The following is a 25,078-nucleotide window of genomic DNA, read 5'->3' on the forward strand; positions in this document are numbered from 1 at the left end:
TCATTTGAGTATACTCGTCATCTGAACTATTAGAATTTCTTAAAGTTTTCCTGCCTCCTGGGGTCACGTTACATGTACGTTTTCATGGATGAATAATCTGTCGGCGTAAATTCTTAGATAGAATGCTACCGCTTCTTGAGTTCAGCACACATGATTGTTGCTAATATTGTTATTGTTTTCAGAGTAGGAATTACGGAAAAGTTATGAAACATGTATCTTAATTTAATGGCAATACCGTTATACAATAATTGACTCTCTTTACAGGATCGGCTCTTGAAGCGTTCACAGTGACGATCTCTGAATATGGCAGAGACGCTGAACGTTATCCCATACACATTGATGACATGAATTGCGATGGCACCGAATCTAAATTGGAGTTCTGCTCTCACTCTGGTTGGGGAAAACATAATTGTGGACATTTCGAAGATGCAGGTAGATATTTAACGGGATAGTTTATCAACTAAAATATTCTCGGAGTCAACTTAACTCGAAACTATTGACTTTCGTTCGCATTTCCGCAATGTATGCGTTGTCAGCAACATCGCAATAACTGCTCTCGGGAAAAACGAGCCGCGACACGGTTTGTAAAGAGAAGAATCCAATCTGGCCATTCATACATAAATAGTCACGGTAGGGCCCCGATTTACGCGAGTACGTTCGTTAGAAACGTCAATTTCATGATTATTTAGGGAATGTTTTGTGTTTGTGGTCACGAGCCTTCCACACTTTTCAGCTTGCAGTCGTCATCACGGAATTGATATGACGTAGTATTTCCGTCACCTGAAAGTCCAGACAGAGATACAGACAGGTATACGGTACCACTTCCTGAAAACTGCAATTGAAAGCAGAGCGTTAACTCTATTACATGTCAGGGGAAAGTGAACAGACTGATGTGCATGAAGTAGCTTTTTCAGCAAAACAATGGACAACAGGAAATATAAGAAAACCCAAACAACCCATGAAGTCAGTGTTTGTGGCTATTTTTAGGTTAACGTCAAGTAACCGTTCCAATACAATACTTTTAACATGGCATTAGTGCCATATATACATTGAGCATTCTGTGTTACACACGATAAATTTATCAACGAAAGTCAAGATTGAACAAGACAACGTTTGAGTAAATTCTATGAAGTGCCGCAAATTGAAGTCATCCATGGGATGAGCATATGGCAGGCTGTGTATGAAATCAGCCCTAAGTCATGTGACACATTGTTAGAATTAATGTGGGAAGAAACGATGAAGACGAAAGTTGAAATGAAACCACGGATGTGTAGCTTGGTTCGTAGAAATGTATTCGCATTTGAAAGTAACAGAAGGAAAGTACTGAATGATACACTTCATCAGTGGTTTAGGCTGTTTGATTAAACTCTTTTGTTATTTTCTCACATGACCCCATACAGTGGTAGTGAAGTCAGATCTCCAGTAGCGCACTCTTAAGAAGTAAAATGATGATGATGATGATGATGATGATGATGATGATGATAACATTTATGATGATGATTATTATGATCATGATAATTGCGATCTATTCCAAAGGGACATTCAGTAAGCTTTACTGCCTTTTATTTGTAAACATCGAACGTCCCGTAGTTTGTGAATCTCTTGTGAATTTCCATCTGTTCTGTTGACCCTAAATTCCTTATCCTACAGCGTCCACCTCATCACTTTATTTATAATCTGTTTCTAGGTGTGAAATGCTCTGGACCAGATCTAACCCGTCTTTGCGTCAAAGAATGTGGCAACGGATTTTACCACGAGCCCGATACACAAAACTGCCAGTTATGCGCCGAAGAGTGCTTAACATGTTACCGTCAAAGGGACAACTGTCTTTCCTGCGACGAGCCCCGTTTTCTGAAGGGCTCTTCGTGTGTCTCGGAATGTGGGCCCGGCTACTTTGGGAACACTTTAACCAGAAGATGCGAGCCGTGCAGCGAGAACTGCCGTAATTGCAGAGACGGCTCTACCAATAATCTGTGCACAGGATGTCACGATCATCAGTTCCTCCGAAGAGGTGAATGTGTGAATTCATGTGAAAACCAGCTTTCAAAAAACAAAGCTCTCCGCTTGGCCGCCGGACCTACCGAGTTCGAAGGTCGTGTTGAGGTATTCACCTTTTAACATCTACATTAAGTTTTTGTGCGATGCAGACTGGCTTCAGACTAGAATTTTACATAATTTCACTGATCGGTGAATTCGAAGAGAGTCTTGGCGGCCACATAAATACAGCTTTATATTTATGCCAGTTTGGTAGTCATCTGTTCTGAAGATGCCCGAAAATTTACTAGAAAACCAATTGCTCTATGATAAGTTGTAGTAGAAATAGGGAAGAGGGTTAAAGGATTTGCAGACTAGAGATCTCTTTACGCCAATGGTGAAGTGGATTAGCGGATTACCCAATAGGTGATCATCGTAACGTATAAGGTAGTTGTCGGAAACAGTACGTTGTGTACAATTTTATGTGAATCGCAACCTCTTTGGCCTTCAGCCATCTGTCATGGGGAGACTAATGTCTCAATTATTTTTGCATGAATGATTACTTTAAAAGAGTGATGCAAGCGTAAAGCGTACTGTCTCGACAACGGTGACAATTGAGAGATAAGGCGATGTTTTGAAATTACTTTTAGATTCGGAAAGCATTGTACTGTTTTCACTTCATGTAAGAGATGTGTACCGATCAACTAATTTAAAGTTCCTCCAAGGGCTCAATTCCCAAAGGGCACCGGGAAATTTTAGCCGTCTCACTAGCTCGTGGCATCATTTGTGTAATGAAGGACATTCTTTGTTTTGTGTAAGCCTCTGTCATGGTGGCAACGAAAGGAAATGGTGAAAACTTCGGTCAAGTTTATGGAAGCTAGATATACAAAATTTACAACGATGACGAAAATCGACTCTGACTCGGAGACGCTATTATAACTGCAATCGGTCGATCACCTATGGCCAGTCACTCGTTTCTAAATCTGCCTGAGATAAGAAATAAATTTCACTGTAATTTTCAGAAAATATTGAATGCAATTTGCCAGAAACAGGAACCAGTAGTAGTGAAACTGAGGGTCCCTGGGGAATCAACATTCTAAACCCCGCCCTATGTCAAAGTATACAAGCTGTAAGTTTTGATAATATTTTCCTGAGGAAACATATATTATAATCTGTCGGTAATAATTTTTAATACGAGGAAACGCTTGTAAATCATTAAAGTGTAGATTGTCAGCGTAAGCGTAAAGTTTCGGTATCAGAACAGAAGAGAGCAGACTTCTTTCATCATCTGGTATATCACGCAAAAGAGTCTCGATCTCCTCCCCTCCTCACACCCTATCGACCGAACGGTACAGTGACTTTCCGAAGTCTAGTCTACCTCTCTAATGTTACGATTCACCGGGAATTATTTCGCCCTTTGGTTTTATCGACAACCTAAATTCGTCGTAACTTTGCTCCAGATCATTTTATCTGCATTGTTATGGTCTTGAGGAATGTAATGTAAGTGCAATAGAAGACATAGACGGTAGCCGAGTAGCCGTACCTTTCCCTTCTAATCACTAAACATACCATGGCAGTCCTTCTTCTTTAGAAAGTTAACCCAATTTAATGATATGCACAAAGATATGATAAATATCAGTAACGAAGAAAGTAGCCTGTGTATAATCTATGTTAATACTAATTTGCAAAGAGGAACCCGGAATAAAGTTTATCGCCGTTGGTTTAGTAATTACAGTAATAATTCCGTCGACAGTGCGGACTTCTTGACGGGCCGCAACTTTCTATGACCGCAACTTTCTGTAGCCGTGATTGCTGTCTTTATCTGACACTTTCTATCTGGTCAGCTTTTCTTAGGCAATTATGTCTGAGGACGGTCATTCTTTACAGCGTTTACATCGCTTTGCGATATTGTGACTCGTTTATCGAAACGTCAAACATAACGGTGTGCGTTTGGCTGCAACTCACGGAATAACTTGAGTTGACATATTTGCCAAAGTTTCACTTGTCGTAAGGCATTATGGGTATCATTACACCAATATGGCGGACATTCTGATGTCGGACTGAACGTATGAACCACGCATCGTCAATGCCAAAATATGGTCGCAAGATCGGTTTTGAGCCAAATATTGAGTAGGAAGTTGAGTGCGAACAACAGGTAAATTTCAGCTGAAAGTTTACGAGGACAGCTGGCGCTGAATAGCGGATACATTACATGTACTTGTTTGTTTGAATTCCTCTTTGCAGTGCAGTCTTGTCACACTCCACAGACAGACCGATTCTGGTTGCAAAGCTGCAGTTCTCGGATTACGAATTCTGTGAAAATTTTGAGATGTTGTAGATGGTTATGTTATTGTTTGTCCACCCTAGAATGCCTTAAGTTTTGGTACCTTGATATAAATTAAGTATGGAGCAACATAATTGCTATACCATCGTGGGGTCTGTTCACCTGTGTGCGTTGCAACTATATAGGCCTACTATGTGCAAACTTTTCAAAGCACGGTCTGTGATATCCCTGCGTACAGGTCTATGTGTTCCCGGCGTTATACGGCCTCCACAGGCCGTATAACGCCGGGAACACACAGACCTGTACGCACAGGGCTAGGTCTGTGACCGTGCTCAAAGTCACAACAGTATAATACGTCTGCTGGTCACAAATTGTTGTTAGTACCCAGATATCTTATAATTACACACAGCAGTTGACCTTAAACAAACAGAACAGAGCCATTAGTAGTCAAGCTCGCAGTTATTGCAGTTCTGTGCATCCGTGGATATATAGTCTTATTGTGTTATTTTTCTCGAGGGTCTATGGTTATAAACAATATGTGATGTAAACATGGATAGTCGCAAGTAATAAAAAAACCCGAGTCAGCTCAGTCAGAACACTAACAGAATGTGTTGTTAGTAACACAGGCTTTTAGTGCAATATTACTGGAAACAAAAAATCTTTGATCACAACAGTTTTCTCTAAGATGTAAGCTACCTTTCAGCAATAAATTCATCAAGTTAAACTTTATTTTTATTTTGTCCTTTACATAAAATAGTCAAAATAGTGTTGATTACCACAGGTAACATATGTCTTGTATCAAGGACATTTGATGTGTAAAGGGTATGAGAGACACAGCTGCTGATCAATTTTTGAACTACACGTTGAAGTTTACATGTAATGCAAGATCTGATATTGATTTTAGGAAGAAAATATGATGACCAAACAAGATCTCCTCAGTACATGTACCCCTAACCCCCAACCCCCCAACCCCTTCAAATGAGATTGTGATTTGTGTTCGTCTTTCGTGATGGGTGGCCCTTTAGCCAGGGGTCTTTTTGTCCTTGTGAAATTATTACACTTCAATGAATCATTGTAACATCTTTCCTGTCAGGTTTACATCAATGGTGAATGGGGAACAGTGTGTGATGATAACTGGGATCTCTCAGATGCAGATGTTGTGTGTCGTTCACTTGGCTACGGAAGGGCATTGGCTGCCGTCAGATCCCCGGCATATGGACCCGGAGAAGGTAAATATATGTATTTACAGAACATAAAGAAACACTTCTGTCACTCCGTCTAAGCATTTAATTTGTACAGTTTTGTATTGTATTATTTTCATGTTTGACTGTATAAAACATTAAATATTTGCATTTCAATAAATAGGTGTGCGGTATGAAAAGGGAAAAGTATTGCATCTGATGGATATTACACTGCTTGAAATTAATAATACCATCTTTTGTGTGCTAGTTGTTCAGGATTGATAATGCTGCTGAGGAAATATTTCAAAATGTTGTTTGGTCATTATTTATGTACTTAATTTAAATACGTAGATGATATTTATTTATTAAAAATATTCTTTGCTCGGCAATTTTTTGTTTGTTGGGAGTGAATGTCCTACTTAAATTTTGTCTGTCTGTCTGTCTGTCTGTCTGTCTCTGTCTGTCTGTCCATGAAGAGCTCGGCTGAGGCTGCTGACATTGTTTTTTTTACAGCTAATGAGAACTATATCATTATGTAGCTGCATAATTTTGATGGATTCCATACTATTCTGAATGAAAGCTTATTACAAGAAAAGGTTGTCAATTATTTTGAAACTTTTAATCAGGCTTTTTGTTCATCTGTTAAATTAAATGAATGAACACTCAGGCTGGCATAGGTATATCAGGTGCAGTGTTCATAATTTGGTAGTCATAGGATGTTTTTCTTCATCATATCATCAGAGAAATAGAAGGGAGAAGAATAAATAAACTGACCACTGACGACAATGATATATCACTTAACTTTCAATAATTGACAAATCTTACATCAGCTTCTTTTTGTACAAACTTCATAATACCATCAAAAATATCTAGTGAATTTCTTCTGTCGTTTTGTAATGTTACTGTAGGTCGCATTCTCATGGATAATGTTGAATGCGCTGGTGATGAAAGTGAATTGATTCACTGCCAGCAAAGACCATGGGGTGAAAATGACTGTGATCACCATGAAGACGCTGGTGTCAGATGTTCTGCAATGGAATCAACAGGTAATCAGATTTCTCTAAACTGTGACAGACAACAACACTCTGAAAACAGTTACTGCTATTTCAGTTGTGCTAGTCATTCAGAGACAGTAAATTGATTCACACTTTTTGTGGATACATGTTTAACTAGTTTATTTCATTTAAGAAGACCATAATTTTTACTGTTGTGGGTTTTCAAAACTTTCACAATAAGTTTTATAGAAATGCACGACTTTTTAATTTGCACTTTCTTTGAAATATATGCAAACTCTCAATATAAATACTGTCTGTGAATTCTATGAAGATTTCTGTCGATATGCACAGCTATTAGATAAGACATTACAAACCCAGTGGAAATGCTGTACATGGTGGTGTAGGAGGTCAGTGACTTACTTAGATCGGTTAGATCATTAAATGTAAACAAACCTAATAATGTTTAAACTTAGAACTTTGGCGGCTGATCAATTTTGTCAGTATTTGTATTCCACAATGTGAGTTTGTGCTGATACATATTCCAGTGTTGAACCAAACCCCATAATTGCAACTTACAATAACACCGATATGTAGATCAAAGTGTGACTAGCTGTTTGGCCACTTTGATAAAGATTTTACATGCTGTCGACAAAAGTCATCTGGATAATGTGTGAAATATTGATAGATACACCTGCATTTCAGATGCCAGTATGGCAAACATACCTTATTTGAACGTCACACTAAACAAGGCATACTGTGTGCCTTAAAATGAATAATTTGATGAATTTTCCTTAATGATGGACATATGTTAAAAGTATGAACATTATTGTGCTGTATAATAGACACAGGGTATTTAACTGTCTTTAATGCATTACTGGTCTTTCTTGATGAGAATCCTGGTGCTGCACCATTTAACACTGGTGCTGTATTAGTCAGACATGCCTGCCTTAGAGAACACTAGTATACAGTAAATCTTAGCTGTGAATGAAGAATACTATTGTATTGTATATCCATAATTATTAAGTAATTTATTTTACTGACCGTGCCAAGAGGCCTCGATAAACAGTGTAATTATTGTATTCGTATAGCTACGGTATGTATAGCAATGTACTAGTTGATTTGTTGACAGAGAAAAACATACCCACATGAAAGGTGCATGAGTAGTAGGTCGATTGCATGCTGTATTTGTAGATTGCTTTAAGTAATAATTTTGTTCTTTAAATTTATTCAGGCATTTATTTTGGTTCTTCAATAAATAGTGATGGTAAGTTTGTGAAGACTGTAATCACTGGTATGATTTGCTTTTTTTAAAATTTTAATAAGATTTTATGTTTACTTTGTAAGGTTTTCAATATGACAAATTGGCTACAAGAGCAAAAAAGTGACTGAAATTTGCTTCTGATATCACACTTGTGTACAGTTGAAAATTAGATTAAATACAGCTGTATGTTTTATGTATGTATGAACACATGTACAAGGCTGTCCCTTATGACCCTCTACTGTCCTCACATTAGCCAGATTGTCTGAAACAAGTCTCCAGTACCTGCAATATATAGAATATTTCATATAATTGTCATGGTGGAAAGTCATGGGTTTTGGTAACTTTGGGTTGTTTGTTTCTCCATAATGGTAAAAAGTTTGTCTTTAATAATACTTAATACACACAATCAAATGTCCTTCTAACAACGCATGGTATTGTTCCATCACACATCACTGATCTGTTGTTACATCACTCTTACATGCACACTGTAAAATGTCATGTAGGATTCACAGAAGTACACTGTATCACATCATTTACAGTTTAACTTTCCACTTGTTTCTTCACCTTTGCCATCATGTTAAGCTTGACAAAGATACATCTCCTTATCCCAACTCTTCTGACACCAATCATCATGCCACCCCTTTTATTTTAATGAAATCATTTTTGTCAATTGTTATCTGTAGAAATATAAAAATACAGAAATACAATAATACAATATATTTGTATTTTAGGGTATGTACATGTATAAACACAAACCATTTCAAAGAAATATATGTATAATTTAATGGTATGATCTCATTAATATAATTTGCTTTTGAAATTGTAAATTTTTGAAACCTTGAACTTGTAGGTGCAAGTGGACAGTGTTTGGATCGCTGTGGCCTTGGATATTGGATGAAAGATAACACTGAATGCGTAGCATGTGACGCTCAGTGCTTAGACTGTGTTGAGAGTGCATCTGTTTGTACCAAATGTAAACCACCAATGTTTCTACTGGTGAGTGTATTTCTATTCATTACCATCAAGTTCTGTAGGTCTTTTGTTGCTACTTAAAATAGTTTCATTCTCTGCTGTGGTTTTCCCTGACTTTATGGAGCCCATGTGATAATTTTGTAGTCTGTGAAAAATGAAATTTTCCTGTTTATGAAAACTGTGATATGAGAAATATTCGTTTATGATTCTCTAATGAACTCTGTCTAAAGATTTATGTTATTGTTTAATAATTGGTTTTTTGTTGTTGTACAAATGAAATTATCTAGTGTTACATTTTCGTTATGGAAGATGTAATGTCTAAGGTTTAGTTAAAATTTTAGACCAAATTGTTTAATGATCATTCTTAGCTGGGTCTTTTGTTGTAAACTAAGTGTTCTTTGCACTCCAACAAACTTTCATTTCAAGACGGGCCTGTCACACAGTTGCACAAACGCAATCTACTATAACATTCTTCAATTTTGGAAAGAGTACCAATGTATTGAAAGAGAAAAATACAAATTGAACAGTGCGTCTCTATATATTTGTGTAAATTTTATTCATCTTTGTGCAAGGAATACCTGCATGTACATATATGGCTTTGTTATATTTTACCTACTCATTATTAGCAATAATTTTTTTTAAATCCTGTTATGCGTACATACTTACATTTACCTGATAACATCTTCTGAACTTCCAGAAATACAGTATATAACCGGTACACTGCTTACTTTTGTACATCCATGCTGTATCCCACCCTAAATTCTGCTGGATGTTACATTGGGTCAAACTGCATGCGTAGTAGTAGCGTTGATGAAAATTGTTGCTTTTTCTTTACTTGGAATGGATATGATTATTTCTACCTCCTTTTTACTCTGAAAAAAATTCTGCTTGACCTTGTTTCTAAATGTTAAAGATGAAGAAAAAATGTGGAGTAGTTGGTCTGTTGGAACACAACACTTCTAAAGCAGCTTTTCTTAGATCTTACTGAATTTGAAAGATAGAATTTGAAAATAAAGAGATTGCAAGAATAGAGAAGTACTTTGGCTTAAAAGGTGATCAGGGATTTTTAGATCATTGTAAGCAGAATTACAATTCAACATTGTTCTAGGGGGTTTATTTGTATTTATTGATTATGCAAGGCCCCTTAAGATGATTAACTTCCATTAGGAAGATTTGGCTTAGTGTTGCTCAAAAGTCTTGTTGTAACAGGATTTGTCAATGGTAAGAGAACTGTAGTTCAGCTGCAGTGGCATTGTGTTGATTAAGGGCAAATCTTAAAAAGGTAAAGTGTGAAAAAGGTTTGATTGTCATTGTGTTGACAATTCGTTTAAGGGCCAGTACATTTGTAACTGTAACTTTTGATGATTTTCTCACTATTTAGTCTTTAAATGTCGACTTCAGGACCAGAATTCACTCGTTTTCGTCACATTTACCATAATTTCAGTTTTCACACAATACCCATGATGAATCTGTGCAATAGTTCTCTTGCCATTGACAATTCATAACAGTGTATAGTGTAAAGGAGTAGGGATTTTTGCTGACAGTTCATTAAATCATACTACTCCCCAATTTGTGAAAAATGATGAATTTTCCAAGGATCGCGTTACTCGAAATAGAATACAGAATAGTCTAATACGCTAGAAAATTGAAGCTTTTCAATGAGAAAAAATCCTCTGTAAAATCTAAACACCATAAATAGATGTGCATGCTTGAACTACACACTGTTAAAACACAATGCAGTGAATTATTGACTAAATCTGCTAGTAATTTTATAAAAGGACATCACATTTGTGTAATATTTAAAGTATCAATTAACAGAGAAAAAGAGGTTTAGACCAAATTTAGAATCCCATTGGAGTTATTTCATCATCTTCATGAATATTAAGAGTTGAAAAGTTCACATGAGGACATATTAAAATTTTATGCAAATTGAATGTGAGACAAGTAGCCCAGGAATCTGAATGGCCATAGTTAATCATTTAGGTTCCGTAATGACAGATGATATGTCGATGTTGTGTATTGATAGATGGCTAAAAAAAGAGAGTAATTGTTAATTTCATTGAAGTAATTCAATAATATCAGAGTTGTTCATTGCTTGCAGAATGTTTTGTATTGTTGTTATACCGTATCAGTCTTGTACTAGCTTCAATGATACAAATAAAAACATATCTACTTTTTTGTGTATTCCAAAATATTCATATCGAAAGCATAGCTTGATTTTATGCTGACTTGGTTCTGTCTGAGACTTATGATTTGTGATCTTTAACCTTAACATGACCTGTAATTTCAAGATGATGCAACCATTTGCGGACACTCCCAGAGAAACAACTTATTGCATCATGCTTTGAAAGTGCATCTTAGGTCACCTGCAAACATAAGACTGTGTGGAAAAAATCGAAAAGCAAAGAAATTTGCTGTTTTAAGTATAAGCATTCTTGCCAGATTTTATGTTAACTAGTGATGGTTTTGCCAATAAGTAAAACATTTATTTGGTGTTAATTTTTTCAAAATCACATTATGCATACTCTGCAGTTAGATTTTTCTATTGCAAGCTTTGTCACAAAAAAATGTGGTGACATTTGTTCTTATTCTGTGAAGCACGTTCTGTGGTTTATGTAACTACGCAAATTGCACTGACTATGAAAAAAGCTCTGTATTGTCAAGTACAGCTACAGGTTGTCATGAAATATGCTAATCTTGCATTTACCAATACTGTTTACCAAGGATACAGTTTTAGAGCTTTGAACGCCAAAGTCAATTTTTGTCACCTTTACAAAATATAACCCAGTCAATTTTTTTCAAATTTTTGGCCAAAATTTAAAGCAAAAAACTGCAGTTAATTAAATGTGATGTCCATTTGCTCCAAAATTATCAAAACAAATACAGAAAAATTCATAAAAATTGGTAAAATGTTGCACTAAAATCTTGGTAGGAAAAATTACAGCGCTCAAAAGGTTAAGCCAAGAACAATTTAATTAGTAATGAGAACTATAGAAAGTGTCGCATACATTTATGACTTTACTGTTCCGAATAATTATGATAATACAAGGCTTTGTAGTCTAGCTTGTATACAGATGGTGAATATCCTGTTAATGATATTTTACTTTTATAGTGAGGACTCACAATTGACCATATGCTGACTAAGATAACATCCAGGTACCATATTTTTGAGATTTATTCTGTCTATCACGTTGTATTATTGTTAGGAAGAAAAACTTATTAAACCCTTCCCCTTTCCCAAAATAAACTGAGAAAATTTTGCTGATGCAATAGTTGTGATGTCAAATTGAAAAGTTCATGAGGATCTTGACATTCTCGTCGTGAAAATTCTGCAGTGCTTACAATGTACTGCTGTGTAATAAATGTTTTGTATAGGTATTTGAAAGATAGAAAACAGGTTTTCTTGTTTGGACAATGTATGCATGAAGTAATTAACAATTTATTTGAAGCGCCAGACTCTCATTTTTGTGATAAAATTCATATTGTAATTTTGGTAACCGTAAATATTTCATTATACTTCAGGGACATGTGAATGAAAAAGACAAGATTTCAAAATTAGTCTCAGTTTCAAGAGCTTACACGCTGACATGTATGAACATTTTTGCACATGTTGAGAAAAAGAACTGATATTTTAATAGGGTGAAATTTTGTAGATCTTCTTATCACCAACCTGAAGCTACCTGTGTAAAGTATGGCTGCAGACAACTCCATGACTACAAAAATTCAAGTTGAGAATATTAACATGAAGTAAATGTTTTTTTTTTCATACTCTTTTGCAAAAAGTACATATTGATATTAACTTGTTGGGTGGGGGTTATGTTCAATTTGAAAGGTGTAAACTGTTAACTCTTTAGTGGAAGGAGATCGACAAGTTTTGTATGCCATATTACAATATTGCAATTTCAAATCAGTTTTTTTGTGATTTGTTTAATTATTTCTGTTTTGTAATTATACAGTTTTTCTCTCAATACTGTGCAATGGTTTCATCTGAAGTGCTATGTTTTCATAAAAGTAACAGTGGTAGTCTAAGATTAGTCTCCAAATACCTGAAAGCAAGGCAAGGAAAATGATGCAATCCTGTAATACGTACCATAAATTATCACTGTATAGTTGCATCAGCCAACACAGGTGACAGGCTGCCATACTTTGAACAGTAATTTATCGAACTGCTTCTCAACATGGACAAGCATTCAGTTTCCATGGCAAATATGAAATCTGAGGTTCCACATTTTGTGGTCAGCAGTTTGTGTATCTGCAATTCCAAGTGACACATGCTTGGCCTGTGAATTGCCGCTTTGGAAACAGAATGATGCAATTTACAGTGTGTAAGCAGACAACATACAGGCTACTCATAGGTATACCAGTACATCCACACGTATGCAGCATGTGCGGAAATGAAAGATGTTAAAAAAAAAAGACAAAATTGAATACAATATCGCTCTTTTTTACATTTTTGTAAATCAACAATATATGGAATTCTGACATAAAATAACTCAGTGTACAAAATGATGTTGATCTGCAACTTCACAAAATTAAACCTTAACTGTATGCAAACAGGGTGATTTTACTTCAGTGACCTCTGGACAAAATGATCTACAGGTACTCTAAATTCAGCTTGGTGTCCCATGACAGGTAAACAATGTCACAGTGTTAGGGAAAGCTGTTATGCTTACCTTTAGCTACATATCTGTATATGAAAGCCACTGCCAATCAAGATCTCATTACATAAACTTGCAGGGGGTGCAAACTTCATGCACATTATATATTCAGCCATGCATGGTGACAGTTGTACAGGGAATTTGATTTTACGGCAGAGACTGTAAAATGCTTCAGTGAATGTTTAATCTTCTCTGGCTGCAATTAGAGTTGAGGTTGTGCATAGCTGACTGGTATTTCAGCATGGTTTAAGAAGTCAAACAACACAAACTACTTTTCATATCAAACATAATTCATAGAAAAAGCTAAAAAAAGAATGACTTTGTCCCTTTAATGTTTAATGTTAAAACTGATCATGATTGATAGATACTCTTTCATACAATGTAGCTATATTGCTCATATACATGTACCTCTGGATAGATACACAGGCATGTTCTGGGATTCATTCAAAGGTGATGTTACTTGACTTACAATGCCTCAAAGTGATCAGTTTGCCCATATATGATATTTGTATAAAAAATGAATAATCAAAGATAGACAGATCCTTTGCATTGTATTGGTAATCCTTCATAAATATAGTGCTGATGGCCATGACGTCAAATCTTCATAGATTATTGGTTTGCATTTTTTTATAATTTATTTCTACTCTGAATTTAGTCAGTTGTTTAGATATATTTTGCACATTCACTAGCAGTAGTTTCAATACCTGACACCATTACCTTAAAAAAAAGGAGGTTTTATTATTGGAAAATTGAAAGCCCAGTCATTTGAAGAGGCAGAATATTGTCTGAAATGTCAGTGATTATGGCCATCTGTCATGAAATGAAATCTGTCGTCATGAAATTAAGATGAGTGTTTCCGAAACTTCTTTGTGATCTTTTACCGCGCTTGAGGGAGTTATTATGCCAAGCTGTTTATATGTAATGTCAGAGAAGCCTAGCGGAAAGACTGACTTGCATCAATGGATTTCTCTGACGTCATTTGGCAAGCAAAGCTGCTATTATATCACTGAATTACACCATCGCTGCGTAGGTGATGCACCTTGCAGCTGTAATGGGAATTGGTTAAGTGAGCCAGAAATCTCTCTACTACACCTGCAGACTGCAACAGTCAGGTGTTGCAGATTGTAAAATGATCTTAAAAAGACAAGTTGACATTTTGCTTGGATTCAGTACGAAACTAAAAATCATCCAGCATCTATTCTGGTGATTGATAATGCAATGAAACCATGTCAATAGAAGTTATGAACAAACGTTATCTTTCCAAACTTTGTAATATTGCCTGTACATTCTACAGAATGAAAGTATGAAATATGAACAATTGACATCCTTAAAATGTTTCTGTCAATACCAGGTGGTATGAAAGACATTACATTTAGTACTATTGTCGATCAACCAGTAATGGGTGTTGTGTCCTACACTAATTTGCATAAGACTCACTGAACACTTGGTAGTTAGCATAGCTATCACGGAAAAAAACTACTGATGTGCAGCTGGCTCGGAAAGTTATATCTGATCGGTCCATTGTCACTATTCACAGCAACTTAGGGAGTCTATTCTGTATAATTCAATGATAACGGTGAGTCTCAGCCAACCAAGTGGATAACAGCTTCTGAGATGCTGCACATTAGCGCAAAAATTATTGGAATTTTCATACTCATGTATAAACTAGGTAAAAGAAGACGAAATAACATTCAAATTATAGATTCTGTATATTCTTTGCAATTGAAATTAGTAAATTAGTGATTCTTCACTGAATGGGTACAGCAGTTGCAAATTTTTTACCTCTATGACTTTCCACTTAATACTGTGTCTTTTTTACAGGATGGTAATTGTGTTGAAGATTGTGGTAACACTATGTATGGTAACACACTGGACAATACCTGTCAACCATGTGACACTTCATCGTGTGCTGCATGTGCCAATGGAGAGACTTCTAATAACTGTACTGCATGTTACCGCGGCAGAGTTCTCAAAGTAAGTCTATAAAGTGGTGTTGTCTCCTTGGGACAGGATTTCTACATCTTGTATTAATACCATCAGTCAGTGATGGACCCTAGAGTATGGACGGATCATGCAAAACTGAGTTTGAAATATAAACTTCTCCAAAAATCACTATTTTAATCGATTTTCTGAGATCCATGCAAAAGTGCAAGGTCAAATATAGACCTTTGTGCTCATATGAAATAAAAAATGTTACAAAAGAACACTGTCACTTTGGTACAGATATCTATTATTTTCTTCTTTTATGTGATCCTTGTCAATGCTATTTTGGCCATAGGTGAATATTATTAGGTTGTATATGCTTTTGCCCATATATAGTCACTTTGTAGTAATATGGAGGCAAAGGACAATTATTTCAACATGGGAAAAAAGCTGTATTACTAGGGATTTCACTTGAAATTGATAGATAGCTACAATGATATTTAATTATATATCAAAAGAAAGGTCTCTTCAAGACCAATTGATTGCATTTTGTTTGATGAAAATTGGTTCAGTACATGCAGAGATATGTCCTGTTGAATTTGAAAAAATCAGCTTCCTATTTAGAAATTATGCTATGGTAGACACCTGTAGTTTTCATTACAACCAGGTGACCCATATTATAGAAATAACGGGCGACGCGCTGACCATTAACGTTTATTTATGGGCAAGGGCGAGAGGAAAGCCAAAAATTAAGGGGCGAGGCTTGCCGAGCCCGTTAATTTGGCTTTCCTCGAGCCCGCGCCACAAATAATGTTAATGGTCAGAGCGGAGTCTGTTATTTCCATTATATTATCAGCGAACCCAAGAAAACCGTCAAAATTTCCGAAAATTTCAGGAGCGCGAACGACAACAGGGCCCCAGAAACTGAGCAATACGCGACGCACTGCCACGGGCGCTGTAAAAAATTGGCAAATCCGGAAATGTTTTCAGAAAAAGTATCTCAACTTGACCTACAAGTGCTCCATTTTATTTGTGATTGATTATGATTTACGTTTGAGCTGTAAAGTTACGATACTTTGAGTTGTTAATCTTATTATTCATATTCACGGGCATGTAACCAAACCATTACTGTGTATTTGTGGTCAGTCATGTGGTTCAGCTCGACCAATCAAAATGCGACTGGCAGGGCATGGTAATATAATGAACATTGTTTGAGGAAACTAGAATTGCAATTTCTAGTGCTTTTTGCAATAACTCAAGCATTTCCCATTGAAAATTGATGAAATTTTTAGTGGATATTGCTGATGAAATGTTCAATGGTTTTTTTATATTTATAAATGAAAAATATTATTTAGAATGCTGTTTACAAGGTAAACAAAACAAACAATACCTGTAAACAATCAAATGATACCTGTGACATTGAACACTGTATGCATTATGTATTGTGAACATCAACAGAAATATGATAATCATATTTCATCATATATTACTTTGCATATATGAAAAAAGTTATTTAGATTTATGTTTACAAGGTAAACAAATAAACAACAATACCTGTAAACAATCAAATGATACCTGTGACATTTTAGAACTTGATTTAAATTTAACAAAATATTTTTTTATATTTTTTTAAATTTTTTTGTGTGATTACAACTTTTGTTAAATGATTATGAATATGTCTGATTAATGTAGATTTTAAGTTTAACAATTACAGAGAACTTTTCCAAAAAGTCAAAAAAACTTCGTTCTCAACCCTTTTTCTATGCCGTAAAACAGCAACACGCATTTATAGAATGAACAACTGCATTAAACTGGATGCAAAATTACGCTTCCCCGGAAATGCCATAGACCCTTGAAGTCAGCGGTCCGAAATACAAACCAGTATAAAAACCAACTTTACCAAAGTCCGGAACACCATCAATGAGGAAACGACAAATAAATAATCTACGGCCTTTTTCTTCAGAGAGAACCAAAATAGTCCCCTTCTCGGGAACTAAAGATCGAAACTAAAATTTCAGTATAGTATCAGCAAAGTGCGGTGCACGTGCTTATGCCTACACTGCCCGGCTACAATGCAGTGCTGGCTTGACAACTTCTCAGTGTCTATCGAAAAATATCACCCCGAAATCAAACTACTTCGAACAAGATAACGTTTGAAAGGGTAAAGTATATAAATATGTCTCTAGATCCTTGCGTTTAATAAGAAGTCCGAGCTGCAAAATCGTGAACGTTGGAACTCGGCTTAGACCTGACACAGAACATGCGGCGAAGCGCTGATTACTTGTATGTGATTCCTGGGAGTGCCCGATGTAAAGTTGGGGTGAAACCATACTCGCTAAAAGGGGCCTTAAGCATCATTTTTCGCATCGTCAGACTTGTAATTATTGCAGAATTACAATAAATATATATCATAAAATTAATTTTTGGGCCGAACGTTTAAGGAAATCAAGATTTTCTTTCAAAAAAACACAAACAAAACACAAAGTTTGATCATTGATTGAGTTTTTCTCGGCCGATTTTAACGTTCGCCCCCTCAAAATGAAGCCCATGATCTCTACTTTCGTACCACCCCTAAAAAATAGTGATGCGATCGGAATAAGTCATGCGGAGAGCCTATCAAAGAGGTATGTATTCGATCTCTTTAGCGGGACATTTGAGATCTCGGCACAACGCTCATAATGGACGCCAAAATCGCCTGTACGCGTGAGTTTGTAGTTGTGCTGCTTTGCCATTTATCGTAGTACAAAAGTGAAAATTTCCCACAATGAAGTTAAAATAATAATCTTCAACACTACAGTTTCATTTTCTCTGATTATTTGGTCTATTTAAGAATTAACACGAAAGTTCGGACTAGACCTGCATCGAACGCGTACGTTCAACCGAATGTCACTGTGACCTAAAATCCCTGTATTACAAAAATTGTACAGTAAAGTAAAACAACAAGGACAACCATCATGAATGAACAGTTATTTCACATAATTTTATGACTATGTATTGTATCTGTTTGTGTCAGAGGAATTACAGGCACTGCTGGCCTTACCCTCTCATGCAGACTTTGCTGAAAATCTATATTTGTACCTTTGCTCAGTCAACCTTGAAATTCTTCTGTGAAATCTTGCATGAGTCTGGTGTAGTAGTGAGGTTGGAAATTTCCATTGACAGACAAGGTGAACGAACTATGGCTGTTTGATGGAGACTGATATGTTCCGGATGCTCTGCGGTTTGTCTCTTTCAACACACAGGTCATGGACACTTTTTGTGGCGGCATGGGTTGTGGAAGAATTGATGTGTGACATAGCATTTTTAAGTTATATATGGAGTGATAAATGGTGGAATTTATTTCAATGAGTTTTACAGAAATGTCAAGGGTTATTATTTTTTAAAACGTGAAAGACTTACCATGTGTTTGTTTACAACCCCTCGTTGCATAATGACAATACTGGTAGTCCTGCTGTTGAGATTAACTTTTTCATTTTTAGAAGATTAATCAAGGGTATAAACTCATTTCTTATAACAAGAATATCAGAATCAGATGATTTACAAACTATGATAAAAAAATAAGTGATTATGTACAAAGTTGTGAATGGATTAACAATAGAACTGGATGAAAGAAAAAGGTTTTGGTGAACCAATATTTACATGTGATGAACCGACACTGAAATCATCAAACACTGTAATCTCTTTTGAAAGGAGTCTTAGATGACGTAAATTGGACAGGAAATCCTGCTTTCTAAACTTGAACAAATGCCAAAAAGACTGAAGAATAAAATCTAACAAATTGTAAAGTCTGAAGAATAGAATCTAGCTATTTCCAAGGTAGTGTACCATTTCTAGGAAAGGTCACTTCTCTCTTTGACCCCATCAGTGTCTCCTCAAGTTTTGAAAATGTTAACATTCAGATCACGATAATTATCACGTACATGCATGTATGTAGATACCGTTACTAATGAGAATTGGCTTGATGGAGACATCAGTGACTCAGGTGTGCTATTTTTATTACAATGTTTACTCTGACAATATTATTACATTATCTTAGTCCCTTAATGATGTCACACACTCTGGCGGAAATGTAGAAACCCTAATACAATATAGACATGATTGACATGGAAGTACATGATGTCATATTACTGTCATAAATATTTGTGCAAGCTTTTGTTATAAGACTTGAGCAAAGTTTATTTTCATCAATGAATGATAAAAATGCTACTCTACTAACACCAATATTATGAGGTACATGTAGATCACAAAAATCAAATTTCGAGTTTCACCGCAAGTTGTAGCAATATTAACACTAATGCACACAGACTTTGTCCAAATTTGTGCCAGTTGCAATGTTGCATACTTGTATATGATGCATGTATACAATGGAACTGAAAAAAAATGGTCAGCATTATAGACCTCTGGACGCAATTCCATACATTGTTCATTGAATTATAATGTAAAAAACGAAACAGCAAGGTTGGCTTACAGTATTATGAAAAGTAACTCCATTTTCTAAATTTTATCAATTATATAGAAGTTCATAGTCCATAAATAAATGAGTGTCTGTAGCAATACTCCTGAGTGTTTTTCCTTTCTGTGTTTTCAATCTTGTATGCTGTTTTCAAAAACTTACAGCAAAGTACAATGACTACATGGTTGTACATTGTTAAGATTGAAATGTTGTAGTGAGGGCCTGATACAGGAAACGGTCATTGTGAATTTTGTAAATATTTACTTCGTAAGTTCAATGCTCTATACAGAGTACATGTATGTATTTACAGTTCACTGATATTGATGGTGTCAGAGTATATAAAGTGTAGTTTATCTTTCAGAAAGGAAATATTCCCTTTCATCTGTCGTTTCACAAATATTTTTACGCAGAGAAATTTGATCATGTGTTTGTATGTTCAGTGTTCGTAAAAGTCGATGTGTGCATCTGCTTTGTCAAAAAAAAATCCATTTTTCAGAGGAACTTTTGTTAAGAATTCAACTCTGAGAGTAAAAGATGCATGTGTATGATTGAGAGATTTCCTGGACATATCTTAACTTTATAAATATTTGTATTTATGACCAGGGCTCCAGTTGTGTTCTTAGCTGTGAACCTGACATGTACCTGTACAATGGAACATGCCAAGAAGAGTGTGGTGCTGGTTACTATGGAAACCATGCCTTTGTCTGTGAGGGATGTGATCCAGACTGTTTAACATGTGAATATAATGCCGCTAATCATCTACAGTGTTCCAGTTGTAAAGCTCCCAAGGTACCATCCGTCTGCTTTCCTGATGCTGAAGCCATAAAAGAATAGCTTTTATTTCTCATCTTTGTGCACGTTTATCTAGACTAACCATGTCAAACTGATTTTATAGTCACATTCACTTGAAAGCAAGATTCACTTGAAAGCAAGATTGTGAGAAATTGACAGTGTGTAACTCACAGCAAAAAATGTTAATATCTTGACATTGCCTTATACACATGATAAATTTGTGAACTGACTGTGTGTCATAATTATAGCTGCACGTAAATTTGTATTTTGTTGTTTTGACATTGGTGGTGGGATCTTGTAAGCTAAAAGAAATGAAAACAGAAAAGCATGTCCCTGCATCATTTTTGCAAGACTCAGGATGAGACACAAACCTAGAAATATTTTGGTGACATTTCTTTGTACAGTACACTGTACAGAGATATCAACAGTTTTGCTTAAATTTTGTACATGGATTTCTGTTCAACCTGTTGTGCATAGTATTGAAATGAGTAATATACAGGTTTATTTCTTCCTCTGTATGAATGGCCTGAATATTTCACTTTCACTTTTAAAGGAAACAGAAATTAATGCATCAGTATTGCCATTGTCAAAGTGCATAAATGTTTCATACCTGGTGTTGTATTTCAAAACCGAAACACAACAGTTCACACAAACTATGAAAGATGCAATTTCAGTTCACTTTTCTTGTGTAAAATGTCTGTCATATGATTACACGCGTAACACTTTCTCCTCAAATATTAGATTAAATTACGTTGCCAAATTACAGTCTATGATAATATTTTATCTTCTGTCTTGTGTGAAATTGTTTCTCACAGCAAGACAGTAAATGAAGAATAGCAAGTGACCAGCCAGAATATATCAACATTATTTTAAAATACAAACCACTGTTTATGTTGAGCATTAGAAATGCAAGATACTTAGCAAAATTTGTACAAAGCTGAACCACATTTTAAGTTAAACGTTGAGCTGCTTTTAAAAACTATCAACTTCATCATGTAAATGATTCATCAGCTGAGTATATTTCAATAAAGGTAAAACATTACCGGTACTAGTAATAATGTTTTTAAACCTTGAAGTTTGTAATGTGATCTTTTGGGCTATATTGGACTTTGGAAAAAATTCTTTCCATACCATATGTTTTGTTGTTGCCTATTTCTCTGCTTATTCATTCGTTTTCATTATGCCACCAGATTTTCCACAATTTTCAGTGCATTGATGAGTGCCCAAGTAGTATGTATGCAATGATGATGGACCCTCCTCAGATTGGTTACAACTCTCAGATCAGACTCTATGACGGTAGAAACCAACTTGAAGGCAGACTTGAGGTAATCTATTAACTCCACTCCATTGACGTACACATGCTCTGTTGCCATAGTGATGTCGGAAGTTGTCAACTTATTTACTTCCTTTAACATGTTATCTTCCCTATTTCATGATCAGCTTATTGTGTCTTTGCATTAAGACAAAGACAGAAAGTTTTAGTCAAACAAAATCATTTTGATTTTTGTCAGCATGAAAGAGAACAGCTTTGTGATTTTGCAGGATATGATAATATTGTAGTCCAAATTTTATTTTGTTAGAAAAAAGCCTGAGACAAATAGTAAATGTCTTCCATAATGAAAACCTTAAAATCATACAAAGAGATGTAAGTACAATATACCTAGCATGTCCCAGGCCAAGAATACCGGTAGGTAAAACTGAACAGAATGGAGAAATACCTGTATAAATAGTATGTATAGATTTTTTTCCTCTTCTGAGACTAGGTCACATTTGAATAGCTCTATAAAATACAGACAAACATCTTGAACATATTGTGTTATCTGTGCAATGTTTGGATGTTTTGAAATGTGCGTTACAGGTAGTTCAGTAAGAAAAAGCTTGTCAGTTATCTTATCATGATGTGTACATTACTGAAGTGTAATAACAAACAATGTCTCTGTATTGACTTGTTTGATTTGACCTGTCGTAAAAAATGTAGTCAGAAAAATCTAATTTACCTGATTTGATTTGTTGCCAATCTTATCATACTCTGAGCTTTGAATCTCCAGTGTACGTGTTGTCCATGGAAACATGGTTACTAAATTCCAAATTCCAATCATACAGTAGTAAAATAGGGGAAAAATGATTAATAAAATATGGTCACCATATAGGCATATTATATTAAATTAAAACTATGAACATTCTTGTTTGTTGAGCAGGCATGTTGTATTTTGGGTTGTTGTTATGACATGTCTAAAATTTGAGAAATTCAAGTTGGAACTTATTATCAATATGAAGTGTAATTTTGATTTTTTCAAAATTGACATACGTATTCAGGCTAGTGATGATCAATGAATTGATGACTTCTCAAATGAAATGGAATTTAAAGATGTATGGTAGACAGACTGATTTTCAAGCTACTCGAAAACATGAACAAAATTTCAACTAAATTCAATCTGGTAATTGTATGGTGTAACCCCCGTGAGAAAATTATTTAAGTCTCTGCAATAACGTATAGGCTAGCAATGACATGCATGAATTAGAAAATTTAATATGGATCCAGAGAAATTTCTGTCAAATACTGATACACTGTGTCTAAAATGAAAAAAACTCAATCTCCACCCGTACATTTTAGTACTATGTAGAACTATACACTAGGTTGTAAACAAGTCTGTAAATAGCCTTGTTCACGGTTACAGGTTTGTTACTAAATATAGCTGTACGCGCGCGACATCGGACACGCAGCTTGAAATGCGGACAAATTTTATCAATGTTGCATGCGTGGCTGTTTTTGCAGCTTGTACTCTGAGTCGTGAATATGTTTTTTAGTATTCACTGTTACACTAGCAGTCGCCCACTGAGATGTATTTTCGTCGTTCTTGCATGCGTAATTTTCAAAAGCGTAATCTAAAAATGCAGACAAATATTTATTTTTGCATATTAATGAGAGAACAGTGACGTAAACTGTGAACGGCTCTATTGACTTGCATGCAGATCATGTATTGGGCATTGACCTTTGCATCATCAACACTGACAGATGTTTGTTTATGTGTCTAGGTGTACCATGATGGCCAATGGGGAACTGTGTGTTCTGATTTCTGGGACATGGATGCTGCCAATGTCGCCTGCCACCAACTTAATCTAGGTAAATTTTTGTTCAACCACTACTTGTTATTTAAATGTTAATCATAAAATGACTTCGTTTCTGTGATGATGACGTGCAAAATAGCAATGATATGACGTGCGCAGGTCTATTGAAGTCTGTGAGTGAATGAAGACTGATGTAGAAATAGCAACGGATGGTTTCAGGGCAGTGAAAAGGGAGTAGGGAAAAACTACTATGCTATGGAGTAATTGTCAATGACTGCAATTTGATGCCATTTCCCGCAATTACAATAATTATTTGATCTCTGAACGTCAAAAATGCCCTTTTCATGATGCAAATTTTTGGCTTGAAGTCTGTCATTTCATTGAAGTGTACAGGCTCTTCGTAAAGTTTATGTTGTATTATTCTGTAATTGGTGTTTGATTTTCGTGAGAGATTTGCAACCCGTGGTTGAATGAAAAGAGAATGTCTAATTTGTTGTGCTGCCACTTCTCTAATTGTCCTTTTCAGTCAGAAAAAGTTCTCCAGGAATTTAATCAGTGTATGACATGCATCTCTACAGAGTGGCTCCTGATATGTACCTCTGACATTTAAAATATCAACTCCCTATTTTTGTAGTGAAGATCTGGAATTTTTGAACTGATTCAGAAGAGATAAAATAACAGACCTTGCTGTCGGCGCCCTCATAAATCTCACAAAAGACTTTCCAAAACAATTTCCATTACATTGTAGGAATATACATACTACCTTGGCAACATCCATTCCGGGAGAGATTTACTGATGTGTAATTGAGTCTAGAGAACATCTTTGAAATAAATTCAGTGTCAACGGTATTTTCAGTGTGTTTCATGTTGAATGCATGATGTATGTAGCCAATGTGATATTTATTAAATTGTCAGAGGAAAACAAAAACCAGAAACCCCCAATAATGAAGTTGCTTGAATTTTTGAAATTTATTATAAATCAGTTTTGTGGTGGTAACATTTTATGAATGCTTAATCTGTTTATAAAAAATTTGAGGGCTATTAGTCAAGACATTGATTGAACTGATTTTGAGGGAGCAGATGATCTCTCTTCACGGTTATCACTGGAGCACTCACTCCTTTCTCAAGAAGCAGGAAACAATAACTCCTGTCCTTTCTTACATGCAATCTTGATTTGATTCTACTAGGTGATGCAGATGCCATACTTGAACTGGGAGGTTCCAGTGGAATAGCGGGAGGTAGTGGCCCTATATGGCTGGATAATGTCATGTGCAGTGGACTGGAGGGAGTGTTACAGGATTGTGTGTTCAGTCCCTGGGGTGACAACAATTGTAATCACTACAAAGATGTGGCAATCAGATGCAGAGGTCAGTCTCCTTGACAACGTCCATCCCTGTATGCATCTTTTAGTAATGCAAATGTGCCAGTGATCAGAATGGATACAGTGCAGAATAAGTCTTACCCACTGGTGCAATGATGCAGCCACAACTCAATCAGTTTTTCATCTATATCTTTC

The 25,078-nt window shown here is 35.6% G+C and overlaps 1 protein-coding gene across 3 annotated transcripts in view; it reads left to right on the forward strand.

The window, feature by feature from the left end:
- Window positions 1-25,078, forward strand: part of LOC139122011 (scavenger receptor cysteine-rich type 1 protein M160-like) — a 48,899-nt gene that overhangs the window by 8,220 nt on the left and 15,601 nt on the right. The window contains exons 4-14 of one of the 3 annotated variants that reach the window (XM_070687350.1): window positions 265-432; window positions 1,688-2,103; window positions 5,352-5,487; window positions 6,348-6,485; window positions 7,666-7,698; window positions 8,546-8,691; window positions 15,147-15,299; window positions 20,305-20,490; window positions 21,684-21,818; window positions 23,530-23,617; window positions 24,750-24,929. In XM_070687350.1, coding sequence (XP_070543451.1) covers window positions 265-432; window positions 1,688-2,103; window positions 5,352-5,487; window positions 6,348-6,485; window positions 7,666-7,698; window positions 8,546-8,691; window positions 15,147-15,299; window positions 20,305-20,490; window positions 21,684-21,818; window positions 23,530-23,617; window positions 24,750-24,929 — 1,779 coding nt within the window. Of the gene's footprint in view, window positions 1-264; window positions 433-1,687; window positions 2,104-4,003; window positions 4,130-5,351; window positions 5,488-6,347; window positions 6,486-7,665; window positions 7,699-8,545; window positions 8,692-15,146; window positions 15,300-20,304; window positions 20,491-21,683; window positions 21,819-23,529; window positions 23,618-24,749; window positions 24,930-25,078 lie in introns of those variants that run through there. The other 2 variants (XM_070687351.1, XM_070687352.1) reach the window with 2 other exon arrangements.

This window comes from Ptychodera flava, chromosome 21 (genome assembly GCF_041260155.1).
Source record: "Ptychodera flava strain L36383 chromosome 21, AS_Pfla_20210202, whole genome shotgun sequence".
Classification (NCBI taxonomy): domain Eukaryota; kingdom Metazoa; phylum Hemichordata; class Enteropneusta; family Ptychoderidae; genus Ptychodera; species Ptychodera flava.